Genomic DNA, 25072 nt, shown 5'->3' on the forward strand with positions numbered 1-25072 from the left:
GTTTGCTTGCCTTGTGCAGAGAGAGCCCTCCCAGCAGGACTTGACAACTGGAAAATTCCTACATTGCATGTCACTAGCTGAGATCTAAGTGCTTTTAGGGAAGTGGATTAGAGTGAGAGCTTTGCACGTGAGTGACACAGGAAGGTGATGTGGCTTGATTGATGGGGACTTTGAAATACGGCTGCTGTTCAGGGAATGATGCAGTTTAGGGACGGTTGAACATCTAGAGTAGGCTGTCCGTGTACAAACCGGGTCTAACCACCAAATGTTTCTTCACCCTGGCATAAGACTTTAACTGTTTCTGCCCCACTCACTTTATCCTGGTGCCGGGGAATAGGGGAGCCCTGTTCTGATCTTGAACCTTTCATATGATGACTCCCCAGTCCTTGGTTTTCATTTATGTTAGAACCAACTCTCCTTGGAGGGAGGGCCATGGTTTTAAATTTCCTGTGGGGGGCAGCATTGTCCAGGGAGAAGAACAAAGCTTGGCCGGTAAGTTTCGCCACCTCAGGTGGGTGGAAGGTATACTGAGCTTCGGTCTTCTGAAGCTGAGGGACAAGGCTAGGGCTTTGTCCCTAGGGGTGAGTGGGGTGAGTGGGAACTGTCAGTGTACGTTGGTGCTTAGTGGAGGGTCTAGCATGAGGGGGGCACTGTGTGGCAGTGTTGGCCCCCTTTCTTCCTCCAGCTCTGGGAACCTGGAGTCAACCTACCTTGGGTGATGTCAGAGGACCCGGAGAGGGTGAGAGGTGAGCTGCGGGGAATGTCTGGAGGCAGACGGGGTGAGTGAGCGGTCTGGGGTCTACTGACAGGAGGAGAGTGGGAGGAAAGAGGAGGACCTGCCACAGACCTTCTGTGCTGATGTTTGTGTCAGGACTCAGCATATGGTTTGTAGACACCCACAGTGTTAAGTCTCAGGCCCCCATCTGGGGGACAAAGCAGAAAACTGCTATCAGATTAAGATTTCTCCTGCCTTGCAGAAGTTGCTTATAGAGCTTCTGCCAATCATAAACACAATAAGCCATTCCTGTTTTCACAGACGTTTTTGTTTCCATTCGCGATCATTCGTTACTGTCCATGCCCCCAACTCATGACCACTGGAGACACGCTGGAATGGGGCCAGAAGGCTTGCTGCTCTCTGTAAGGAGGGAGAACACACCACAGGGACTCCCAGGGCAGGAGGGGGTCTGGGAGGACTTACAGGATTTGGGCTAGTCTGGCTAATCTGAGGAGATTTGAGGAAGGTTCAAGGCGGTTGGCTTAGTTTGCTTGCTCCCAGGAAGCAGGGGCGTGGGGTCACTCTGGATATACTATCTTAATAAATCTTGTCCACCATCCAGGAAGAAGGAAGGCCCAAGCAGCAATAGCCAAGGAAGTAGCAGTTGCTCCATCAGGGATGACAAAAGGGCCTGTGGGCCCTGTATTGTGGGCTGGACGTTGTTCTTGTGTGTGCCCATGTCACAGCCCACCGTGTCCTGTCGAGTGGGAGACACTGAGGCCCAGCTGTGAGGCCAGGCCAGCTCCGAGGTCAGGGACCCCGCTGCTTCTTCTGCTCTTTCATCTCCAGATCTCCACATGGAACCCGTGTGCTTTAGCCTGGGCCGGAAGGAGGTAGAGCAGCTGGGCCATCAGGGAGGGCTGCCCCATAGGAAAGGAGGAGAGTCATGGACTGGCCCACTCTCCTTGTCGTCTGGACCTCGGGGTGGACGGCTGGCCACAGGGGCTAAACAGAGACTCAGTTCTTGAGTTCCCTTAGTGTTCAGGATGTCCTTGACCGAAGGTTTACTTCCAGGAAATAAATTCAGAATCTGTGAGGCACGGCTCCCTGGAGAATCCTGTAAGCTGTCGAGCTCCCTGTGGAGTGAAATGAGGATGCTTCTTACCTAGGTCCTTCCGCTCTGTGACACCTGCAAAGCCCCTTGGTGACCTGACCCAGTGTTCTGGGCTGGGTTCTAGCACGTGGCCCTTGCAGGAAGGAAGGCAGGCCCAGGGGGCTTCTCAAGGTGGACCATCCTTTCCTTGTTTCACCTGAGCCTCTTCATTACCTGTCACCTTGACCTTGTGTGCAAACTTTGATGCTGGGTACGATGTGTGACTTGGCAATCTAGTCTTGCTTAGGGATGCAAGGAAGTGGTCTGCAGCCTTAGCCCCCTGCCATGCCCATCATGTCGTTAGAACCCAGCATATGGTGTGTAGACACCCACACTACGCCTTTCCTGGTTATGTGGCGTGGTTAACTGGATAAGGGATGAGAAAAGGCACAGTGCAGCCAAAAGACAGAGGGGAAAGGCACAGAAATACCAGGGGTGTCTCCCTTTCCCCTTCTCCTTCCTTCCATCATACTCCACAACCTCTCTTTCTTTTCTTCTTACTGAGGATTGAACCCAGGGGTGTTCTACCACTGAGCTACAACCTCAGCCCTACGTATTTGTTTATTTAAATTTTGAGACAATATTTTACTAAATTGCCCAGACTGGCCTCCAATTTGCAATCCTTCTGCCTCAGCCTCTTAACCTTGTCTTGTTTAGCATCTCCTAAAATGTTCCCATTTTCTGAGACCTTCCAGCAATCTCAAACATTTGAATCTAATTGCACAAGCAACTTAATAACAAAATTTTCATTTTGTTATGACCACATTGTTATATATGTTTTCTATAGAAAAATTGAAAATATAAGGATGAAAAGAGAAGGTCACAAAACAGTCCTTATACTCTCAGTATCCAGAGATAACTATCCTTCAAACACACTTCGTTACTGTGGGATTTCTTTTTCCAGTTTTTAAAATTGGTTGTGATCAGACTGGATCATTAATCTTTAAAAAAATTAAACTCTATTTTTTAGATCATTTGTGCCGCAGTCTGGCTGGGCACAAATCACAAGCCACTCAAGCAGGAACAAACTTTATTTCTGAACTCCACCAGCACACTCCACACACGCTCCCCAGGAACTCTCCCAAATGCCACCCATGCGGCTCCTCCCGGCACACACCACACCAACCGGAACTCTCACCCCCGGAACTTCACCAACCAATGGGAACTCTCCGGGAATCCCCGCGAGAGCACAAGCGGAACTCAACGGGAACTCCGCGAGAACTCAAAAGTCATCATCTTAATGGCTCGCTGGTGTCACCTCTCAACCACTACTTCTGGCAAAAATGCCATGTGTCATCCCAACTCGGCTGTGGCCCTCAACACATTTGCATAATAGATGGATCTATTTTTGCCACAAGCAAACAACATATAAAGATATGGAGTAAATGTAGATGATCCCCTTCATTCTCCTTCACTCCAACTCACAGTTGGGGGCAGATTTTTTTTTTCTATTTTTTGTAAGTTTACTTTTTTCACTTAAATGTAAACTACCATTTCTCAGCTTTCCCAAGCTCTGTGTAAGTACATTGTTATAAAGTTATCAGTGTATATCCTGCTGAGCAGAGTCACCTGACCAAACCATCCTGTTTGCTGGCTGCATTTCGAATCACTATGGAACCCACCACATGCTAGAAAGTAGCTGAAATCAAACCCACAGTGGTTATAAATGTAGATGGGTCTGTTTCTATACTCTATAGTAGACAATGTCCCACTTCTTTTTATTGTGTTTTCAAGTTTTAATGCCATGGGCAAATCGCCAATGTGCCAATTTTAATGAGTTTTTTTTTTTTTTCCTTTTCTACTGCTCTGTGTCTTAGCCATGAGTCCCTTGAGGATGGAAGTGATATGTAGGCGTCTTTATAGCCCCTGGCATGAGGCTGACAGCGGGCCCTCAACAAATGTGAAATGAAAGGATGGGTGCAGGAAACAACCCAAGTGCCCATCGACTGCTGAATGAATCAGCAAAATGTGGTGCTTATACACCAGGGTATATCACTCAGCCTTAGAAAGGGAGGAAATTCATCGCACACTGCAACGTGGATGTACCTTAGAATGTCATGCTGAATGAAACCAGCCAATCCTAAACAGACAAATACTACATGATTCCACTAATATGAATCTGCTTGAGTCGTGAAGTTGATAGGAACAGGAGTTAGAATAGTGGGTGCCAGTGGCTGGGGATAGGAGGCGTGGAGAGTTAGTGTTTAGTGAGTTAGGGTTTCAGTTTTGTAGGTTGAGAAGAAGTCAGGAGATTGGTTGAAAAACAATGTGAATGTATTTAATAGCAATGAATTTGAAACTTAAGAACAGTCAAGATAGGGCTGGGAGATGGAGCTCATTGGTAGAGCACCTGCCTAGCGTGCAGGAGGCCCTGGGTTCCATCCCAGCACCACAAAAACAAAGAAATAAGAGCCATCCAGGCTTGGTAGTGGACTTCTATAGCCCCAGCAACTCATAAACTGTGTGTTATTTATTTTTTACTACAATTGAAAATATAAAAGAAACGGGGGAGGTATGGAAGTAAAACAGTATTTCTATTTGCTTAGACTTGGGTAGTTTTCATTTTTTTCTCCTCAAATTACAAAGTCTTAAGCATAAAAATAATGGGCAGCATGTCCCTGTCTTTTTCATTTGCAAATATACTTAAATGGGAGACCCCATGTTAGAAAAGCTCAGATTTTCTTCAAGGTGTCACATGATCAGCAGTCCATGTGCAGGGAGTGTGGACACACTCTTATTGGTGGTGAGAGCAAGGTGGGGGGGGCATCTGCACCATGGGGTATGAACATCAGCAGGAAATAAATTTTTTTTTTAACAGAAAACTTTTGAGGATGACCAAGTTTTAGGATCTTATATCTGAGCAGTTCAAAATCATATTACAAATTCCCTTTTTCCTTTAGAACTATCTCGGGGGCTTGCCTTAGTCATTAGGAGCTATGCGTGGGGTAGACCACACCTGAGGTAGCCTTATGGTTGAAAGTATGGGTTCAGGATGTGGGTGATCCAAGGATCAAATTCTGGCTGGGATACTTATGGAGTCTTGGGCAAATTATTTGGTTTTCTGAATTCATAAGTTAAAGGAAGGTAATAACGATAGGTCTGTGTGAATAAGAATCCAAAGAATTGCCAAAGAAAGGCATGGCCAGACACCCACCTGAAGAAAGCCCTGGTCAGTGTTAATTGTGTGGCTGTCATGGTCACTGCAGAGATGAGGTGTTGATGACTAAGTGGAGAGCTGTGGGCAAGTTGGAGTAGAGGGAGTGGTGGGTGGTGGAGGAGGGGAGGTGGTGGGAATCAAAGAACACCGGAGAGTGCTGGGGAACCAGGTGGGTATCAACAAAGCCGCCCAACGACTAATGCCTGGCCTTGAAGAGCTGGGCGCAGTTGGGCCCATCTCTCTCTCTCTCTCTCTCTCTCTCTCTCTCTCTCTGAACTTCCTGTTTGTCACTTGTGAAATGAAAGGGGTCCATGAGATCCCTTGTCTTCAGTCCTCGCTGACTCAGAATCATTTAGGAGAACTTCTTATAAAATCTCAGGGTCCTTTCTCTTCCACTGTCCCATTCTGACTTGGTTGGTCTGACCCAGGAACTTTGTTTTTCCCAAACTCTCCAGCTGATCCTCAAGTGTGGCCAGAGCTGAGGACTTCAGGCACAGACTGAGCCCTTGGGAACAGTGACTGGGCCCATAGTTGCCGGCTCATAGCCTCCTTCTCCCAGGCCGAAGGCATCCTTGGAACTCTCTTGACCAAGGCTTTCAAGGAACAGAAAGAAAAAATATATGTGTATATATGGAACATGAAGAAATGACTCCCAACCTTTCCACACTGCTTCTTTGGTCAGAAAGATCAGCTGCCATCTCCATCCACTGCAGTCCTGGTTCCTTTCAATTTCAATGCATATTTAAGTCTGATTTGTACATCTGAGGTGAAAAATAGTCTCTTAAGATCTGTCTCCAAGCTCTTCATCACCTTCCACATTTGCTCTTATTTGTGAGACACACAGGAGGCACTGGTCCATTGGAAGGAGAGAGGAAAGAGAGTCAGTTAATGCTTTTCCAGGGTCACCTTCAACTCCAATGCTCCATAGCTTGGCACCTTCTAAACAAGTAACTGTTAAATTTTTAACCTGGGATTTTTTGAATCCTTGTGATGTAGTTTCCTGAACTGATCTCTTTATACCTAAAAAGCACAAAAGCAATTTTGGAGCTGTGTGTGTTTGGGGTGATTAAATAACCTTACACACCTGGAAACATCTGGTACATGGCAGGTACTCTGTGTGGTCATTTCTCTTTCCTGCCAGATGTTTTGCAGTGGAAAATTCTTATGCCTTAATCTTTGTCTTCCCTAAGTCTTACACATGATGCTGAGAAAAGACATAGAAGAGTTTTATGAGAGAGCTGGAATCCAAAACAGGAAGTTTTTGAGATGGCCACTGCATTAATTAATGGAATGAAAGCATAATCCCTTAAGCAAAGTAGCCGCCAAAACACCATTTCTCTAAACTGCCCAGGATGGTGCCCCATAAATTTTGAAGGACATTGAAGTGCAAAGTGTTATTACTTTTGTTTTCACCTTAGATATATAAAACATATGGGGAAAGACAGGTCAACAATAGTTTCCTGATATCACTTTCATGAAGCTGAGATGACCTGCCCAGACATTGAAAAGAAAGTTCTGTTGAATTTTGTATTTCATACAAAATACAGTGGTTCTCAAACTAATAGGGCATCCAAATTGCCTGGGGATTTTTTTTTTTAGAGTTCCACTCCTACATTGACTGCAATGACCCTATTTCTTTTATTTTTGATTTACACATGGTAATTATACGTATTTATGGGGTGCAGTGTGACATTGCAATGCAAGTATACAAAGTGTAATGACCAGATCAAAGTAACTAGCATGTCTGTCACCTCAGAAACTTATTATTTCTTTGTGTTGGGAACCTTCAAAGTCCTCTCTGTAATGATTTTAAAATACACAAATTAACTGTTATCAACTGTGGAGTACTACTGTGTTGTAGAACAGTAGAGGTTTCCTCAGATCTGATTACATGCACCCTGCCACCACCCTGTTTCTAAATAAGGTCACATTCCAGGATACTGGGGGTTAAGACTCCAACTTGCAAGTGGGGGCTGGGCACGGTGGCTCCCTCACACCATCCTCATGAGTATGAGGTATGAGGTGTCATTTTGTGGGTTTCATTTCCAGTTGCCTAGTGACTAATGAGGTCGAGCACTTTACATGTGTTTCTTGGTGAATTTCATATCTCTTGTGGGAAGATGTGTATTAAAATTCATTGCCAGTTTGTTAATTGGGTTAGCTTTTTATCATTGATGTGTAAGAGTTTTCAATTATTTTGGATGCTAGTCCCAAATCCAGAATAATATATGTGAAAACATTTTCTCCATTCTGTGAGCTCTGTGTTCACTAGGGTGTTGTCTTTGGATATACATCAGTTTTCAGTTTTCATGAAGTATGACAACAATTTTTTTTCTCTTGTCACTGTGCTTTGGGTGTCATAGCTAAGCAAACATTTCTTAATCTAAGGTTATAAAGATTTTTATTCTGTGTCTTTTTAAAATAATTTTAGCTATATATTTGTGAAGTTCGTGGGCATTACTTCTTCAAAAACAGTTGCTCCTGCCTCTTTGTCTCCTCTTCTTCTGCAGTTGCCATTACACTTGTGTCTCTGATCTCAAATTCACTGATGTCTTCTCCCAGCTCAAATCTGATGTTGGCCCCTCCAATGAAATGTGCAGTTCAATGCTAGTTGCTTTCAACTCCAGACTTTTTCTTTATTAAAAAAAAAAAAAAAAACTACAATAATTCCTATAGAGTTTTAGCTATTCCTTATTTGGGGAGACTTTCTTGTCATTCCTATGGATATTTGATTCTCCAGTTTTTCTAAGTTTTTTGTCTTAATAGCCCCAGTGAGTGAGGCTACCTTATGCACTTGCTTTTGTATAATTGCAGGGATTGTTTTCGTGAACTCTGGGTAGGTAGTTTTATTCACCCAGACTGAACTCAGTCATGTCAAAGAAAGCCAAGTCCTGACATGGGCTTTTCAGCAATCGTTTAGACAGATCCAACAGTGACAGTTCTCCGGGGGTGGGGACATTTGGGGAGATCAGTGTTGCTCCACACCCCAGTGGCTGGCGGCTGTTTTTTCATAGATAGAAGAGCTGTTGGATTTCAAGGCTACATGGAACTGGGGAGAGTGAGATGTCAGTAAGCCAAGTTAACAAGCTGCAAGGCTCACTATTCCAACCAAGATTTCACCTAAAAAAAAAAAAAAAGAAAAGAAAAGAAAAAGAAAAAACACACTTCTTGGATTATTGCGGACTTTAATTTCCAGAGTTCTGAAAAATTGGTTGGTGATAATTCTTGCTAGTGTTCCTATTGCTTTTATAGAGGAGCAGAATTTTGAAGTTCCTTACTTCTCCACTTCATAAAGTAAGATCTTCTTTAAATCATACATATATTTTGAATCACAGGAATCATATTTGGTCTTCCACTCAATCTGCAAGCATTATGTCGAACCTAGTGTTAGAGGCACTCACGTTCTGGGCAGATTGGCCTGTTTGTAGCTAGCTTTCCTTTGAAGCAGGATGAGTTAGAAGTAGACCATGGGGGAGCAGATTTACTTATCCACAGGGGAGCAGAGGGTTCCCTAAGGAAAGAGGCCTTTAAGATGAGCTATAATTTAAGAAGTCCTTAAACCAAGGGTGAATGACGGCTTCACACTCATTTATTCCTCATTGCAGGAGAAGCACATGTGGATCAGGAGGCTGCCCAAATTATGGGAACAGCAGAGTCACATCCTCAGGGCTTGCTCACAGCAGGGCATTGGGCATGAAGTGTGGCTAAGCTTCAGCAGGCAGATACGGCAAAGGATGGGATTGCAGACAGTGGGCATTGTGCCTGCGAAGAAATGGGGAAGCTCAGGGAGAGTTCAGTGAGGAACTGGGACTTTTCTGAAGGCAATAGGCCTCCTGGAACATTTTTATACAGTGTAAGTGGTGAAAAAGAAAACTAGGTGTCTTTGCATGATCTTCTCAACTTCCTCTAACAATTAGTCCACAGAGCACTAATGACCGACTCCAGCTCTGGCACACAGATCTGAATCTTGGCTCTACCACCTTGCAGACTGTGTGAAAGAGGGAAGGTCATTTGGACCTCACTGAGACTCAGTAGGGAGGCTAGTTCTACCTCACAAAGATGTTGCACAGGTCCGGTGAGATGATGTGAACAAAGTACTTGGCACCGAGTAGTTGCTTCCTAGTTATATTTTTTTGTAATTATATTTCAAAAAATATTTTACAACTATATCTATGTTTTATTTTATTTTATTTCTCATGACTTATCTCACAGGGATCAAGACTGTCAAAAGATACTGGATGCATTTAAAAGTGCATTTCTTTCCAAGAATCCTTGCAACATCACAAAAGAAGACTACCAACCACTACTTAAGCTGGACACTCAAACTATAGCCTGCAACAAGGTAGGTAACCTGGACAAGGGATTCATTTTTAAAACTGGGGACTGGAGCCAGCAGGAAGAGGTCACAGGACCAAAGGTGGATAAGAATGAGGGAGGGAAGAGGAAATATTCAGGCATTAGAATCTGGGTGTGGTTGGTGGGGTTGGAGTTTGTGGGGCGAGTAGGGATCTGAGATATCCTCAGGGTTTAGGACATCTGGGGAAGGAAGGTAAGAGAGAAATGGGCCACAAAGGGAGGTAAGGAGAAGTGGCCTCAAATCGTGCAAAACAAATCTAACACCAAACCAAACACAGAAAGGCAAACATAAATAACCCAAAATTATATAATTATAAAATTTCCCTTGGCCTTTGATAAATAACAGATAAATAAATAGTAGACATGCCAATTTTCATTTGAATAGTGCTTTTCACTTTATTCTTTTTGCTTACAAAGGGCACAGCTAACCCTTACCTTCTTAGGCCTGAGCAGGTGTCTGCATCCCCATTTCACCTTTGAGAAACCCAAGGCTTGGTGAGTTTAAGTGACCAGTGATTGCCCATGTTGGTCAAGCTGGTTGAAGTGTAAATACACAAGACTTGGACCCAGAGAGGCCTGTGTTGTAATACACTCACTATACCAGAAAAGGTCAGCCACAGACACATCTTTTCTAAAGTCAGTGTTTAAGGCAAAAATCCCCTGTGCCAGAAGATGTCTTTGTGAAGCCATTAAGTCCATCCACAAATTACAGCCTGGCATCCCAGGCGAGTGAGCTGAAGTCACTAGGCTCTTCTCCTTGGTGCACCAGGCACAATGTTCTGCACAGAGGAGGTGCTTGGCAAATAACCCACATGCTCAGAAATTCTATCTGCATTACTTCCTTTAATCTCCCCAGCCTCACATGAGCTTGTTACAGTCACCATCGCTACTGTTTTGCAGGAATAGAAAGGAAGGCTTAGCGATGCTTTGCTTGCCCCAGGTCCAATGGCTGATCAGAGTGATGACCATCTTTAACAAGGAGCCAGGTGCCAGGGCCTCTGTGGTAGCCCACTGCCCTCCACTGCTTCCTGCTAGGAATGAATAGGTTTATGGGACAGAATACTGTTCTGAAATCTGACTGCTTTCACTTTTGAGGTAGACTCTTATAAAAAGCCCTCCCCCACTGCTTTTTATTGGGGTTAGGAGAGATTTGAGGGAAAATGGGAGGACTTGAGCTTCTTAAGAATTAAAGAGCTCTTCTTCCAGAAAACAGCACATAAGCAAAACAATTTTTTTGGCCAATAACTTTAGAAATATTGAAATTCCCTAATGTCTGTTCCGGATGTGATCCTATCCCATGTCAATTATAAGATTTTGATCAGTAGCTTCCAGACTTTTTTAACTACAACTCAAAAAAAAATTCACTTTACACTGTGACCTAGAAAACACACACACACACACACAAATACACACACAGCCACACTCCCTTTCACACAGAAAGCAACAATGCACAACAATCCCTGCCCTTGCTATATGTGATTTGTTGATAGCTTCTGTTTTCTTTCATTTCAAAAATGTGGGCTTTTTTTTTTTTCTTACTTTCTAAATTGACCTCGTTATGGGTTGATTCATTCTTTCTTAGAGTCTGTTTTGGAGCAAATTAAAAGACCTGGTCCATCAGTACACAGGGGTGCAGCAGGAGATTTTCACCCTGGAGGACACGCTGCTGGGCTACATTGCTGACCACCTCACATGGTGTGGAGACCCCAGCACTTCCGGTGAGGACTGGAGCCACGTGGCATGGCCCAGGGACATACTGGGTAGAGGAGCCTTGTGCTCTTCGAGGGGCCCCGAGGAGCCAGTGTGGAGGGAAGAACCACAGACAGCCACGTGACATTGTCTCTAGCCTTTAAGGACAGCTCCAGCCCATGGGAATGCATCCCAGGAAGAATCTCTGAACCCTGAGGAGTCAGCGTCAGATTTTGGGGCTGCTTCTTTGATCTCCTCTGAGTGCTTAAGCAGCTGGCTTCTAAATTCTTGGTGTTCTGCTTTCCATAAGGGCATCCTTCAGCACCGAAGAATTCTAGAGCAGGGTGAGGCCTCAGAGGGACCCATGTACCTGTGCCGCAGAACCCTATGGTGGCTGCAGTGGCCCCTTCCCTTCTCAGGCTGGTCTGGCTTTGCTGTCATCTCTCAGCTGTGGCTTTTTCCTGCCCAGAAAGACCCAGAGTGCCTTGCTGTGGAGAGGTGTTCTCTACTCACTCAAGGCTGTTGAATCTGTTTTCATTTCTTTCTTTTTTATTTTTGTGGTGGATATTGTTTACTTTATACTTCTTATTTTGTTGTTGTTGTTGTTGCTTTTGACTATTTTATAAAGCTTATCTTTCTGCAGCTTCTTCATCCCAGGTTTGCATTATTGTCATTTATAAAAATGAAACCTGCTTACTGAAAAGAACACTTTCGTGTTACAGAACCAGGTGAAAGTCAGAAGCAAAGGTCACCCTGAATCCTTCCCTCACCTCCGACCTCCACATCACTTCTCAAGGGATAACTATTGTCAACAATTTGGTACATATCCTTCCAGAATTTTCCCTATGCTCGTATAAACACAGATGTTTAAAATGTGCACATATGTTCTGCAATTTACTTTATTGATTTTAGGTATAAGGATATCTACATTCTCTCTCTTTCTTCTTTTGAGTTTTTGCGGTGTTAGGGATGGAACATGGGGCCTCACACATGGTACGCAGGCTCTCTGCCACTGAGATTCACTGCCAGATCCTGTACACCGCCAGATGTAAAAGGCTACATCATTAACCAATTTTATTGATGGATATTTAGGATTATTTTAGTGCTTGTTGCTATTATAATCACTATCAGAAGAAACCTTTGTACACACATGTGTGCATACACACACACATACACACACACACAACACCTGCAAGCTGAAAGTATTACTGAAAGGTTAATTTCTACAAGTGGAATTTTAGTGTTAAAGGGTTAATTGTGATAGAAACTGATAAAATGTCATTTAAAAGGTGACAATAATTTACACTATTATCAAGAGTATATATGAGATTGTTTATTTACCTATACCATCATCAACACCAATTATTAATACTTTAAATTTTTTTGACTCATTTGATAAAGAAATAGCACTTCGATTTATTTTGAAAATTTTTTGGGGGATATTCAGCGTGCATACGCGCGCGCGCGCACACACACACACACACACACACACAGGGTAAATGTTTTCATTTTCTCTGTAAACGGCTGGTTCATACATTCTAACCCTCTAGTGGGGCGCTCATTGTTTTCTTCTCAGTGAAAGTCCTTTGTAAGGTTAATAATAAGAGCTAAGACTGAGCACAGTGCTCATGGTCTTCATGCTGTATGAGTATTAACCCCTCTCAGGCCACGAGGGTCTGTGGCGATCACATTTTACAGATGGGAAGTCCAAGGCCAGAGTTAAGTGACTTGCAGCAGGCAGGTGGCAGAGCTGGAGCAAACCCAGGAAGACTGGCTTGAAAACTCCGTGCTCTTCACTGCCACGTTGTTCTGCCTCTTTTTCTGGCCCAAGGTGGAAAATTGATTTCTTAGTTTCCCTTTTCTTTTAATATTGATTTTAGTCTGTCCTTGTCCGCAGACTGATTTGGTGAGATATTCATCAGGAAGGATGTTAAAGTTTGTCAAATAGCTCTTTTCTGCACCAATGAGGTGATCATACAGATTTCCCCTCCCTTCTGTTAACGTGCTGCTTCACACTTATGAATTCGTGGGTGTTGAACCATCCTTGCACCCCAGGGATCCATCCCTCTCGATCCTGAGGGCTGACTCTTGTAATGTACCCTGGAGTTCAGGGTGCCAGTATTTTGTTGAGGACTTTGGCTTCTATGTTCATCAAGGATATTGGCTTGTAAATTTCTTTTCTTGTAAGACCCTGCCTGGCTTTGGAATAAGGGTACACTGGCCTTGATGAAAGACTTTAGAAGTATTCTTCCACTTTCATTTTTTTTTTTTTAGTTTAGAAGGATGGGTATTAGTTCTTTGAGTATTTGGTAGAATTCAGCAGTGAAGCATCAGATCCTGGCTTTCTTTAATAGAAGACTTTAAACTAATGATTCAATCTCATTACTTAATATTGGTCTGTTCAGAGTTATTTTACTTTGGTTCTTTTTAAAAATTTGTTCTAATTAGTTATACATGACAGTAGCATGCACTTGGACACATCATACATAAATGGAGTATAACTTCTCATTCTTCTGGTTGTACTTGACGTAGAGTTACACCGGTCGTGTAGTTATATATGCATATAGTGTAATAATGTCCGAGTCATTCTACTATTCTTCCTATCCCTATACCCCCTCCCCTCCCTTCACTCCCTCCTGCCTGATCCAAAGTAACCCTATCCTTCTCTTGATATTTACAAGCCAATATCCTTGATGAACAAACAAGCAAAAGCCCTCAACAAAATGCTGGCACACTGAACTCAATGATACATTGTGAATTAGCATCCACATATCAGAGAGAACTTTCTGCTTTGGTTCTTTGGGATTGGCTTATTTCACTTAGCATGATGTTCTCCAGCTTCATCCATTTACCTGCAAATGCCATCATTTCATTCTTCTTTATGGCTGAGTAGTATTCCATTGTGCATATATACCACATTTTCTTCATCCATTCATCTGTTGAAGGGCACCTAGATTGATTCCATAGTTTAGCTATTGTGAGTTGAACTGCTATAAACATTGATGTGGGTGTATCACCATGGTATGCTGACTTTAAATTCTTTGAGTATAAACCGAGGGGTGGGATAGCTGGGTCAAATGGTTGTTCCATTCCAGGTTTTCTGAGGAATCTCCATACTACTTTCCTTAGTGATTGAACCAATTTGCAGTCCCACCAGCAATGTATGAGTGTGCCTTTCCCCCCATATCCTCATCAACATTTATTGTTGCTTGTATTCTTGATATTGCATTTCTGACTGGAGTAGTTTTGATTTTCATTTCTCTAATTGCTAGAGATGATGAACATTTTTCATATATTTGTTGATTGATTGTATTTCTTCTGTGAAGTATCTGTTCAGTGTCTTAGCCCATTTATTGATTGGGTTATTTGTTTTTTTGGGGTGTTAAGTTTTTTGAGTTATTTATATATCCTGGAGATTAGTGCCCTATCTGAAGTGCATGTGGTAAAGATTTTCAACCATTCTGTAGGCTCTTTCTTAACATTCCTGATTGTTTCCTTTGCTGAAAAGCAGCCTTTTAGTTTGAATCCATTCTATTTATTGGTCCTTGATTTTACTTTTTGCGCTTTAGGGATCTTGTTAAGGAAGTCAGATCCTAGGCTGACATGGGGAAGATTTGGGCCTACTGTTTCTTCTATTAGTCGCAGGGTCTCTGTTCTAGTTCCTAAGTCTTTGATTCACTTTAAAAATTGAGTTTTGTACATGGTGAGAGATAGGGGTTTAATTTAATTTTGTTACGTATGGATCCCAGTTTTGCCAGCACAATTTGTTGAATAGGCTATCTTTTCTCCAATGAATGTTTTTGGTGCCTTTATCTAGTATGAGATAAAAAAGCCCTGGACTAGATGGATTCTCAGCCAAGTTCTACAAGACTTTCAAAGAAGAATTAACACCAATACTCTTCAGATTATTCCATGAAATAGAAAAGGAGGGAACCCTTCCAAACTCATTCTAGAAGGCTAATATTACCCTGATACCAAAATCAGACAAAGACACATCAAGAAAAGAAAACTGCAGACCAATATTGCTGATGAACATAGATGCAAAATTTCTCAATAAAATTCTGGCAAATTGCATACAAAAACTTATTAAAAAGATAGTGTACCATGATCAAGTGGGGTTCATCCCAGGGGTGCAAGTTTGGTTCAACATACAGAAATCCATAAATGTAGTTCATCATATTAATAGATTTAAAAACAAGAATCATTATGATCATCTCAATAGATGCAGGAAAAGCATTTGACAAAACATAGCATCCCTTCATGTTCTAAACACTAGAAAAACTAGGGATAGTAGGAACATAACTTAACATTGTAAAAGCTATTTATTCTAAACCCAAGGCCAACATCATTCTAAATGGAGAAAAATTGAAGACATTCCCTCTAAAAACTGGAACAACACAAGGATGCCCTCTTTCACCACTTCTATTCAACATTGTCCTTGAAACTCTAGCCAGAGCAATTAGTCAGAAGAAAGAAATTAAAGGAATACAAATAGGAAAAGAATAACTCAAACTATCACTATTTGCTGATGACATGATTCTGTATTTAGAAGATCCAAAAAATTCCACCAGAAAACTTTTATAACTAATAAATGAATTCAGCAAAGTAGCAGGATATAAAATCAACACCCATAAATCAAATGCATTCCTATACATCAGTGATGAATCCACTGAAACAGAAATTAGGAAAACTACCCCCTTCAAAATAACCTAAATAAAATAAAATGCTTGGAAATCAATCTTAAAAAAAAAAAAAGAAGTGAAAGACCTCTACAATGAAAACTACAGAACACTAAAGAAAGAAATTGAAGAAGAACTTAAACGATGTAAAGACCTCCCAAGCTCCTGGATAGGCAGAATTAATATTGTCAAAATGGCCATACTACCAAAAGCAATATACAAATTTAATGCAATTCCTATTAAAATCCCAATGACATTTTCATAGAACTAGAAAAAGTATTTGGAAATATAGGGGACCCAGAAGAGCCAGAGCCATCCTTAGCAAGAAGAGTGAAGCCAGAGGCATCACAATATCAGACCTTACTATACTACAGAGCCATAATAATAAAAATGGCATGGTATTGGCACCAAAACAGACACATAGACTAATGGTACAGAATAAAAGACACAGAGACAAACCCACATAAACACAGTTATCTCATACTAGACAAAGGTGCCACAATTGTTCAGAATTTTTATTAATTCATGATTCAGTTGTAGTTTGTATTTGTCTAGGAATTGATTTCTTCTAGGTTATGCACTTTGTTAGTGTGTAATTGTCACTAGTGGTCAGTTATGAGCATTTATATTTGTGGTAACAGTTGTGACGTCTCCTCTTTCACTTCTGATGTTGTTTATTTGAGTCTTTTCTTTTTTTCTTAGTCTAGATAAATGTTTGCTGATTTCATTTAACTTTTTTAAAAACCAACTCTCAGTCTTATTGATTTTCTCTATTTCATTTATTTCTGTTCTGCTCTTTATTTTATTTCCTTTCTTCTACTAACTTTGAGCTTAATTTGTTAATTCTTTTTCTAGTTCCTTATTTATTTGAAATCTTTCTCCTTTTTTTTTTGCTGTTGTTTTGTTTTTGTGGTGCTGGGGGTTGAACCCAAGGCCTTGTGCATGGGAGGCAAGCACTCTACCCACTGAGCTATATCCCCAGACCTTTCTCCTTTTTGATCTAGGTATTTATTGGTGTAAACTTTCCTCTTAAAACTCAGTTTGATGTGTCTCTTAAGTTTGGGCATGTTGTATCACTGTTTTCATTCACCTTAAGATATTTTTAGTTTCCCTTTTAATTTTTTCATTGTTTGATGGGTTGTTCAGGACCATGTTGTTTGATTTCTATGTTGTTTAATTTCTACATATTTGTGAATACATATGTATTTTCTCCTACTATTGATATTGAGTTCATATCACTATGTTCAGAAAGACTGTCCTCCAGGTCATACAAGTCTAGTGTCAGTGCTTCTCCAAAACGCACAGAGGTGGGAGCCTCCCCGCCTGGGTGAGGTATGAGAGGCTTCCTGACTGAGGGGAACCACGACTTGACTTCTAGGTCAAGCAGCTCCACTCTGCTTCTCTAAAACGGGAAAGCACTCCCCTACCCAGCCTCAGAGCATGCACCCACAACACCAGCCAGGCAGGAAAATGCTTCAAACTAGGTTAGACTTCCCAGTGTGATGCAGAAGGTGAGCAGCTCAGCTTTGCAGGTGGGCTGTGAAGTTGGCTGGGAAACAGTTGGTAGAAATACCGAGGTGCCACCGAGACTCATGTGTCAGCCTATGACTCTGTCTTCTTTCTTTGTTTCCACTTGACCCCAAGTGACCCACCCCTGCCTTTGCCCTCAGTGCTACCCATGAGGTGAGAATGGTGCCCGTGCTAGGGAAGCTGATGACTGCTTCTAGTTCTTTTGTCACCCTGTAGAAACCATTAGCCCAGGACAAAGCTCTCCATCTGTTGTGCTGACCTGGGAGGAGAGAGGGGTGGCATAGTTGAAGTGAGACCATTCTTCTTAGAACCCTTCCAATGCAGTTTTCCTTTCGCTCTGAGGACGATGTGGGCATTGCAGGCTTGTTTCCAAGTACTGGAGCCTTCGAGAAGATGTTGTGGTCTTTAGATTGATTGAACTTTCTGGATGGGGGAGTGGAGCCCGAGACTTCTTATCCTGCTTCCTTGCTGCTGTCTCTTGGCCATCAGTAGTTCTGGAGTCAGAGTAGTTCAAGATCCAGGCACTGGCAGACTCAGCATCCAGCGAGAGCTCTCCTTCAATCCAAAATGGCGCCTTGTTGGTGCATTTCCACATGGTAGAAAGAAGAAGGGAAATTTAAAAAATTTTCCATGTTCTGACTTAAGTTTTTTCTCTAAATTTTTTAACCTAATATAGTTTTACTTCATTTGTTTGCTGTACAATAGTCTTCTTACTTTATTAGCTTCTAATCTTTTTTTCTTTTACTTAAAGATATACTTCTCCAAGCTCTGCTACTGTCACACATGGCCATCTTCTCTCTGTGTCTTCACATCACCTTACCTCTGTGTATCTCTCTCTTCTCTCTGTCCAAACTTCCCCTTCTTATAATGATATCAGTTATAACTGGATTATTTCCCAGTAACACAAATGACATCATCTTAATTGCACTGTAAAGATTCTGTTTCCAAATAAGGTCACATTCACAGGTACCAGGGGTTAGGACTCAACATATCTTTGGGGAGGACATAATTCAGCCATAAAGAGGTAGAAGTAACACATCTATAGGGAAACAAAAGTCTACCCATCAGAAGGTGGAAATAGAATTGTGTTTCTTCAAGTTCAGATTGGAACAGGCAAATACCACAATTCCTGACTTCTGGGACACAAGAAAGGGATCTAGATCCTGTCTTCATACAACTTCCCTACCTAATTGTCTTAGTTCAATTTGTATTGTTAGAGCAAAGTACCTGAGGATGGGTGCTTTATAAAGAAAAAAAAAAACTTTAGGTCAGCCTCCATCTGGCAACCACAGAGTTCTTCCTAAAATAAAAATGTGATTGTATCTGTCTCCTACTGGAAGCCTAAAATGTTCTCTTTTTCTTCTCAGGTAATGTCTGAATTCCTTGACATGACCTGACTGACCTCTGTTTTTTAATGTCTCGTCCTCTCTCATTCCCTTTCTCATCCTGTTTTTTATTTTATTGCTATGACCAAAATGCCTGATGTAAATACTTAGAAGGGGAAGACTTACATTGGTTCACAATTTCAGAGGTTTCTCTCTGTGGTCAGCTGGCTCCATTGCTTTGGGGCTGAGATATAGCAGAACAGCGATGGCAGAAGGGAACAGAGGAGGAAAGTGGCTCTGCCCACGGCAGCCAGGAGCGGGGAGGAGGATAGAGAGAAGAAGGGCATCAGGACGGAAAATAGCCTTCGTGGCCCTCCCCTAGTGACCTGCACCCTCCAACCATGCCCACCACCTACCGTTTCCACCCCCTCCCGGGAGTTTGTTCAGACATCAGTGGATTAATCCACTGATGAGGTCAGAGCCCTTGTGACCCAATCACACCCCAAAGGCTCCACCTCTGAACAGTGCTGCATTGGGGACCAAGTGTTCAGTTCAGAAGCTTTGGGGGAACATTCCAGATCCAAGCCATAACAGCTCCCTTTACTGCTGTGAACCCACTGGGCCGTCCTGCCTTAGAGCTCTGTTCCTCTGCACACGTTCTCCCTGCGTGGAGCCTGTCTGAAGATGCCTATTCTTCCTTCAAAACAAAGTTCAACGTTAACCTTCCTGGGGGTGATGCACAGTCCCTGAACCAGGCATGGTTGTTGGATGTCACTCCATCCTGTGCTCTCTGAAGGCAGGACTCCTATCTAATTCACCTCTCTGTCCCCAGAACCTCATCCCTGTTACATGCATTAAGGCAGACATCCTTGAGGGAAGCCTCACAGACAATGTGCGTCCATTCCCTGTGTCTCCTGCCTCACTGAGGCCTCGGCCTGATAGACCGGGGGGTGCATACAGAAAGCCTCTGAGGCCACTTGAGCCCAAACTTATGGAGGCAGGGAAGGAAGCTCTAACAAAAGAGAGTTGTCAGGAAGCAGAGAAATGATTGCTGAGAGCGACCCCCGAAGGCCTGGAATCCCCTCTCATTCTTCCTGGACTTGGGGATAGCAATGGGGTCTTTTCTCTGCTGGGTGAACTTTCACGGCCATTTCCCAGAATGATGACTCAAAACCTGTCACTGTGTTCCTGTCTGGAATTTGGAGAGTAAGGTAAGAACTTGGAAGGGATTCAGGGGACACTTAGTTAAATTAGGTCGAGTTGTGTCCATTCTCCAAGCCTCTATTTGGCAGTGATGCTGTTGGAAAATTGCTCCACAGTGACCGACCAGAGAAGAAAGGAACTGATCGATATGCTTCCTTTTCCACTTTAATGATTTTCTATAAACTATGATTTTAGACTTGAATTATCAATCTTGCCCTCACTGGAGGAATGACTGCAGTAACAACCCTGGTTCAGTGTTCTGGAAAGCGATTTCCCAGAAGGTGAGTACCCAGTCATGAAACTCCAGAATTTTGAGACCAGAGAACTTGAAGATGTCATCCAGTCAGTGATTGGTTTCAACACTTTTTGGGTCATAGATCCTTTTAGGACTGAAATTGTAAGATTCTTTACTGAGGAAAAGGTTCAGAAACACATGCCAGCAGATTTTCACACTCAATTTTAGAACATTCATGGAGGGTCTATGGGGACTCCAGTTGAATAATTCCTGATCTTATCCAATTTGGGGCTGTGGGTGCCAGGAAGCAAGGGGTTGGTTTAATCCTCTGACATAATGATTAGATTCCTAGGACAGTTTTGATAATCTACATTTATAGACCACATGCATTGTGCTTAACTCTTTACATGAATTAAAATGTTCCTTCTCACAAAAACCCCATGGAGGAAAAAAGGAACCCTGTGGAGTAAGTACCATGAGTATTGAGCCCATTTTACAGACGTTGAAACAGAAATGCCAGTTCATAAGTAATCTACTAAATGTACAGTTAGCAAATGATAGATTGAGCATTTATTCTAAGTCTTCTGACTTTAAATCCAGAACCTGGCTTAAGAAATACTCACCACCACCCTCACTCCCTATTTCTGACTTCACTTGAAGCTTATTTTTTTCTATAAGTTGCTTCTTTGTAAGTTGGACAAGGAAAAACTTCTTTGCAAGTCAAAGAGGGGAAAAAGGAAAGGAAAAATAAGAAATAAAAAAGGGAGGAAGTAAAACTAAGTATAATATTTCAGAATTAAACATAGACATTTGAGGAGCTAGGGAAAATGGAGACTTGTATGTGTTAAGTGCACATGTTGTGGTTCATTTATGCTGCTGTAACAAAATACCAAAGAGTATGTAATATATAAGGAACACACATTTATCTTGCCAAAGTTTGAGAGGATGGGAGGTTTAGGGTCAAGGTCCAGTGGAATGGATATCTGCTGAGAGCTGTTCTTGGCTTCCAAGATGGTGCCTTGTTGCTGTGTCCTCACATGGCAGAAAGCAGAAGGGCAAGAAAGCACTAGCTAGTTTCCTTGAGCCCTTTTAAAAGAACTGTCTTCCCATGCATGAGGGCACAGCTCTATGGTCTAATCACCTCTTAAAGGCCTGCCTCTTAATATTATGCACTGAGTCTTAGTTTCCAATATATGGATTTGTGGGGTGGGGAGATTTAGGTAGGGACAAACATGCAAAGCATAACACCATATTTGTGAAAATCCCTGATGTGTCTTTTTGATGTCATTCCCATCCAGTTCTCCCAGAAGGAAGTATGAGAAGGAAAACATTTCAACTTGGGTGCATCCTTAATTATTCCGACCTTCAGATTTCTCATTTGTCAAATGGAGGTCAAAATAAGCCTGTTCCATTGGGTTGCTGCCATTTTTAAATAAAATACCACTGAACTTTTAAGTAACTTGGAATTCATCCACTTAACACATATTCGTTAAGGACCTACTACGTACTATAACAAAATAAAGGGCCCTGCAGAGTTTTTGTTTGCTTACTTTTTCTGAGAATAATTTCTTTTTATTTCATTGCTATATAATATGTTTCAGGACAGTGCTAATATTAAAAACTCCCAAAGCCATATTATGTTTTGAGTGCTTGCTTATGTTCCCACTCAGTCCTTGGTGCCAGGAGTACAGAGGTGAAGAGGATCAGAGGCACCTGGTGAACCACATAGATACCTGTGCCTTTATCTTTGCCAAATTTTCATGGGTGTGTAGATGGCCCTTTGTACCTTTCTTTTCTTTCTTTCTTTTTTTCTTTTTGACAATAGCAGCAGCACTTCTTGGTACTTCAAATTTTTGTCTCAACTCCATATTTCCAAGTAATGTGATTTTGAGGCACATTGATCCAACATTTCCCTGGCGGGGCAGTGGAGTGGGGGGTATCTTGAGAATTATACCTTGAGAATTCCATCTTGGGTGGTCCAGGGTTGGTACCCGTGAGCATGCTTTTGAGTTGGTACTTGTGATTAGTCACAACCACTGGGCCTTTGTCCCTCTGCTCATGGTGGCAAGACAGAGCAGCATTGGATTTCACAGTCCAGTTTCAGATCCTTCAGTGGAGCCAAGGTCACCCGCAGAGCAGAGTCCAGATTCCTTGGCAAAGCGTTCATGGTGCCTCACAAACTAACTTTATACCCAATGTCAGTGCCCACAGTTTCCCCAGTCACAACTGCTCTTAGACCCTAGTCCTTTCCCTTCTCAGCTGCCTTCACCTGCTGATGAACCCTCCTCCGTGGTTCACCACTTCGCTGACCTGCACAACCCTGTTATTTCCTAGTCTCCTCCACAGAGCAACCAAGCGCTGGCTGCTTCTTTCCCTCCCTCTTTTTTTCTTCAGATTTTTACTGAGTGTCCACTCTGTGTCATGCAGCAGGTGCACAGCACCCAGGGCTGGAGAAGACAGCTGGCTCTCCGTTCTCATGGAGCACTCCGTACTGGGGGCTAAATGACAGTGAGCTCATTATCACAATGCGTTATAGTAGCACAATGTGAAGGGACATCGATGGGGCCAGGGTTCAGAGAAGGGCACTGAGCTGGTGCCAAGGTCCACCATGTCTCCTGGGAAAGCATAGAGGTTGCTGTGCTCATGTTGTTTTCAGTGGAGCATTTGCTGCATGGAGGGACACACCTCCATCTGTCCAAACCCCCTTTCTCTTTGTGCCTTTCCAGGCCCCGGAGTCATCTTCTCTCTCTTGGTTCTCTTTTCCCTGATGTTCCCCTTTCCTTTCCTCCTGCATCGCCCACATTGCTCCTCCTAAGTAAAATGACACAGTCACAGTGCTGGATTCTACGAAGACACCCTCATCTTTCTCCTCCAGGGACATTCTCCTTTCTCCCCTGGACTTCCAAACTCGGCACTGCTAAATTCAGCAACCCTGTGAGCATTCAACTTCATTGTTCACCAGTTGGTTCAGATGGTTGACGAACCCCGCTGTGAAGGAAGCCTCACACCTCCAGTGGCGTGGAGTGGAGATCCTGTAGACTGGGCATCCTGTGCAGGACCAGGGAGACTGTTCCCTCCCTAGCCAGCTAGTAGATACCATGCATGATTTTAGAGGGAGTTGCTGGGGACTGAGGACTAAGTTTACATGCTGAGGAGTGGGGGGAACATTATTATTATTGTTTAAAGTTTGCAGAAGCTGCCTGTGGTGTGGTCCAAGTGATGCTCAATGGATCCCTCACTGAACCCTTTGACAAGAACAGGTAATCATTTCTTTGTATCTTATTTGCAGTGGTTGCCATGGCCTTCTGTGGGGTACTCCACCGCTAGAACGATTGTGCTTTTTATGTTTCAGAATATTTGGGCTAAAAAAAGCAAATATTTTGTATTCTCTGAACATATTTTTCTTTCTGGCTCACTGCTTTTGTCTAATTTCTCTTCTGTCTGACGTCTTCTAATGTTCCTGACGGCCACTGCACTGTCAAGGGCCCCTGCTCGTGATGTTTCAAGGCCTGGCGCCATTTTCTCAGCCTCCTCTATCATTATCCTCCACCTCCCGATTTCCACCTGTGTCCGTGCTGCTCTCGGATGCGTGGACACCTGCCTCCCCTCCCTGCTTCTCCCTGTCCAAATCCTCACCATCCACGAATGGCCTGACTCCTCTCTACTCCATGAAGAGTTTGAATCCTAATTCACTACCACTGGGCACATGGGTCACTGGCTTGGGCTCCTGACCTTCATCGTCTCTTTGTAGATATTGCCAGCATGACATTGGTGGTTAAAAGCCAGGACTCCAGGGGTCATTCCATATGACCTGTGTGGCCTTAGGCAGGGCACCTAACCTCTGTGAGACCCTCATATGCGTATTTGAAAAGATGATGGTGATGTGACAGGCCTTCCTTCTCTGACGGGTTGTTATCTTTTGGCCATTGTTCCCTAATCTTGTCCTGGTGTGGTTGTTGGAGAGACAGGAGCTTGTGTTAATTTGCCCTGGGCACCATAAGTGACCTAAATTACTTTTCCTCTCTCTTTCTTTTTTTTTTTTTGTATTTAATTCTACGAAGGAATGTTTACCCTTTCGTCTTCTTCTGACTTCCTCTTCTGTGGGGTTTTGGGTGGAAACTGGCAACATTCCAGGATTTTATAATCTGATCTTAGGGATCCAGCTACTTAGAACAGGAGTGGTATCTGTCAGATATTAATAAGGAAGAATTTAGAAATGTGGTTAAGCAGATTATCAGCCTCTTTCAAAGCAGGGCTTCTCAGATTTTGCTGAACATGTGAATCACCCTCCAGGCAGAAGCAGGAATAAGATTAACCAGGCAAGAGGGGGCTGAACTGCAGCTCTCACCAGCTTTCTGGTGATGTTCACAAAGCAGATCAAGAGTCACTCTTGAGTAGCAACTAATTTCAAAAATCAGCATGAAAATGCAGGCTAAAAATCTTATCTTGAAAATCTTTGTTAACTGGGGGTCATGTTAATAAGAAATGGTAACTATCTCTAAGGCAATTCCAAGGGTGGAGTCCACCCAATGTGTCCAGCTTTCTGGTTTTTGACAGGAGGTATGGATGTCCTTGAATTTGAGTTTAGGATTGACAATGTTCTTTGTCTCTTCTCTTTTAGCATTTTTGGAAGTGTGGAAATCTTTAATTTGCGCCCAGAGAAAGTTCATACGGTACAGGCCTGGGTGATGCAAGATATTGGAAAAGGTCCCAGGTACATCTTATTACTTTGTACGCAAGGGATATTTTACATGTCGGCCAACAGAAGAATTCACTGTCTCACGAATACTTTGGGAACAGACTGGCTCAATGAACGGGGCCGTATTCTACATTTAGCTCATCCCAACAACTAATTTTATCTCCAACAATGGTAACTAGCAGTTTCCCACCTTCAGTTTCCCATCTGCTCAACTAGGGCCACTTAGAGGTGGACTTCTGCTTCTCCTCTTTATCCAGGGCTTCAGAAAAGAAACTAAGAGACTCAGGGAAATAACAAGAAGTCTCGTTATTTTAACATTTTCTTCTTTCTT

At 42.8% G+C, this 25072-nt stretch overlaps 1 protein-coding gene across 1 annotated transcript in view; it reads left to right on the forward strand.

Annotated features, from left to right (window-relative positions):
- The window catches only part of Cd38 (CD38 molecule), a 55417-nt gene that overhangs the window by 26650 nt on the left and 3695 nt on the right, over positions 1 to 25072 (forward strand). Inside the window, exons 2-6 of the mRNA XM_076864978.2 lie at positions 9238 to 9367; positions 10964 to 11099; positions 20003 to 20088; positions 23229 to 23302; positions 24664 to 24756. Of these exons, the coding sequence (XP_076721093.2) occupies positions 9238 to 9367; positions 10964 to 11099; positions 20003 to 20088; positions 23229 to 23302; positions 24664 to 24756 (519 nt within the window). The remainder of the gene's footprint in view (positions 1 to 9237; positions 9368 to 10963; positions 11100 to 20002; positions 20089 to 23228; positions 23303 to 24663; positions 24757 to 25072) is intronic.

The sequence above is a fragment of the Callospermophilus lateralis genome, chromosome 8 (genome assembly GCF_048772815.1).
Source record: "Callospermophilus lateralis isolate mCalLat2 chromosome 8, mCalLat2.hap1, whole genome shotgun sequence".
In the NCBI taxonomy this organism is placed as follows: domain Eukaryota; kingdom Metazoa; phylum Chordata; class Mammalia; order Rodentia; family Sciuridae; genus Callospermophilus; species Callospermophilus lateralis.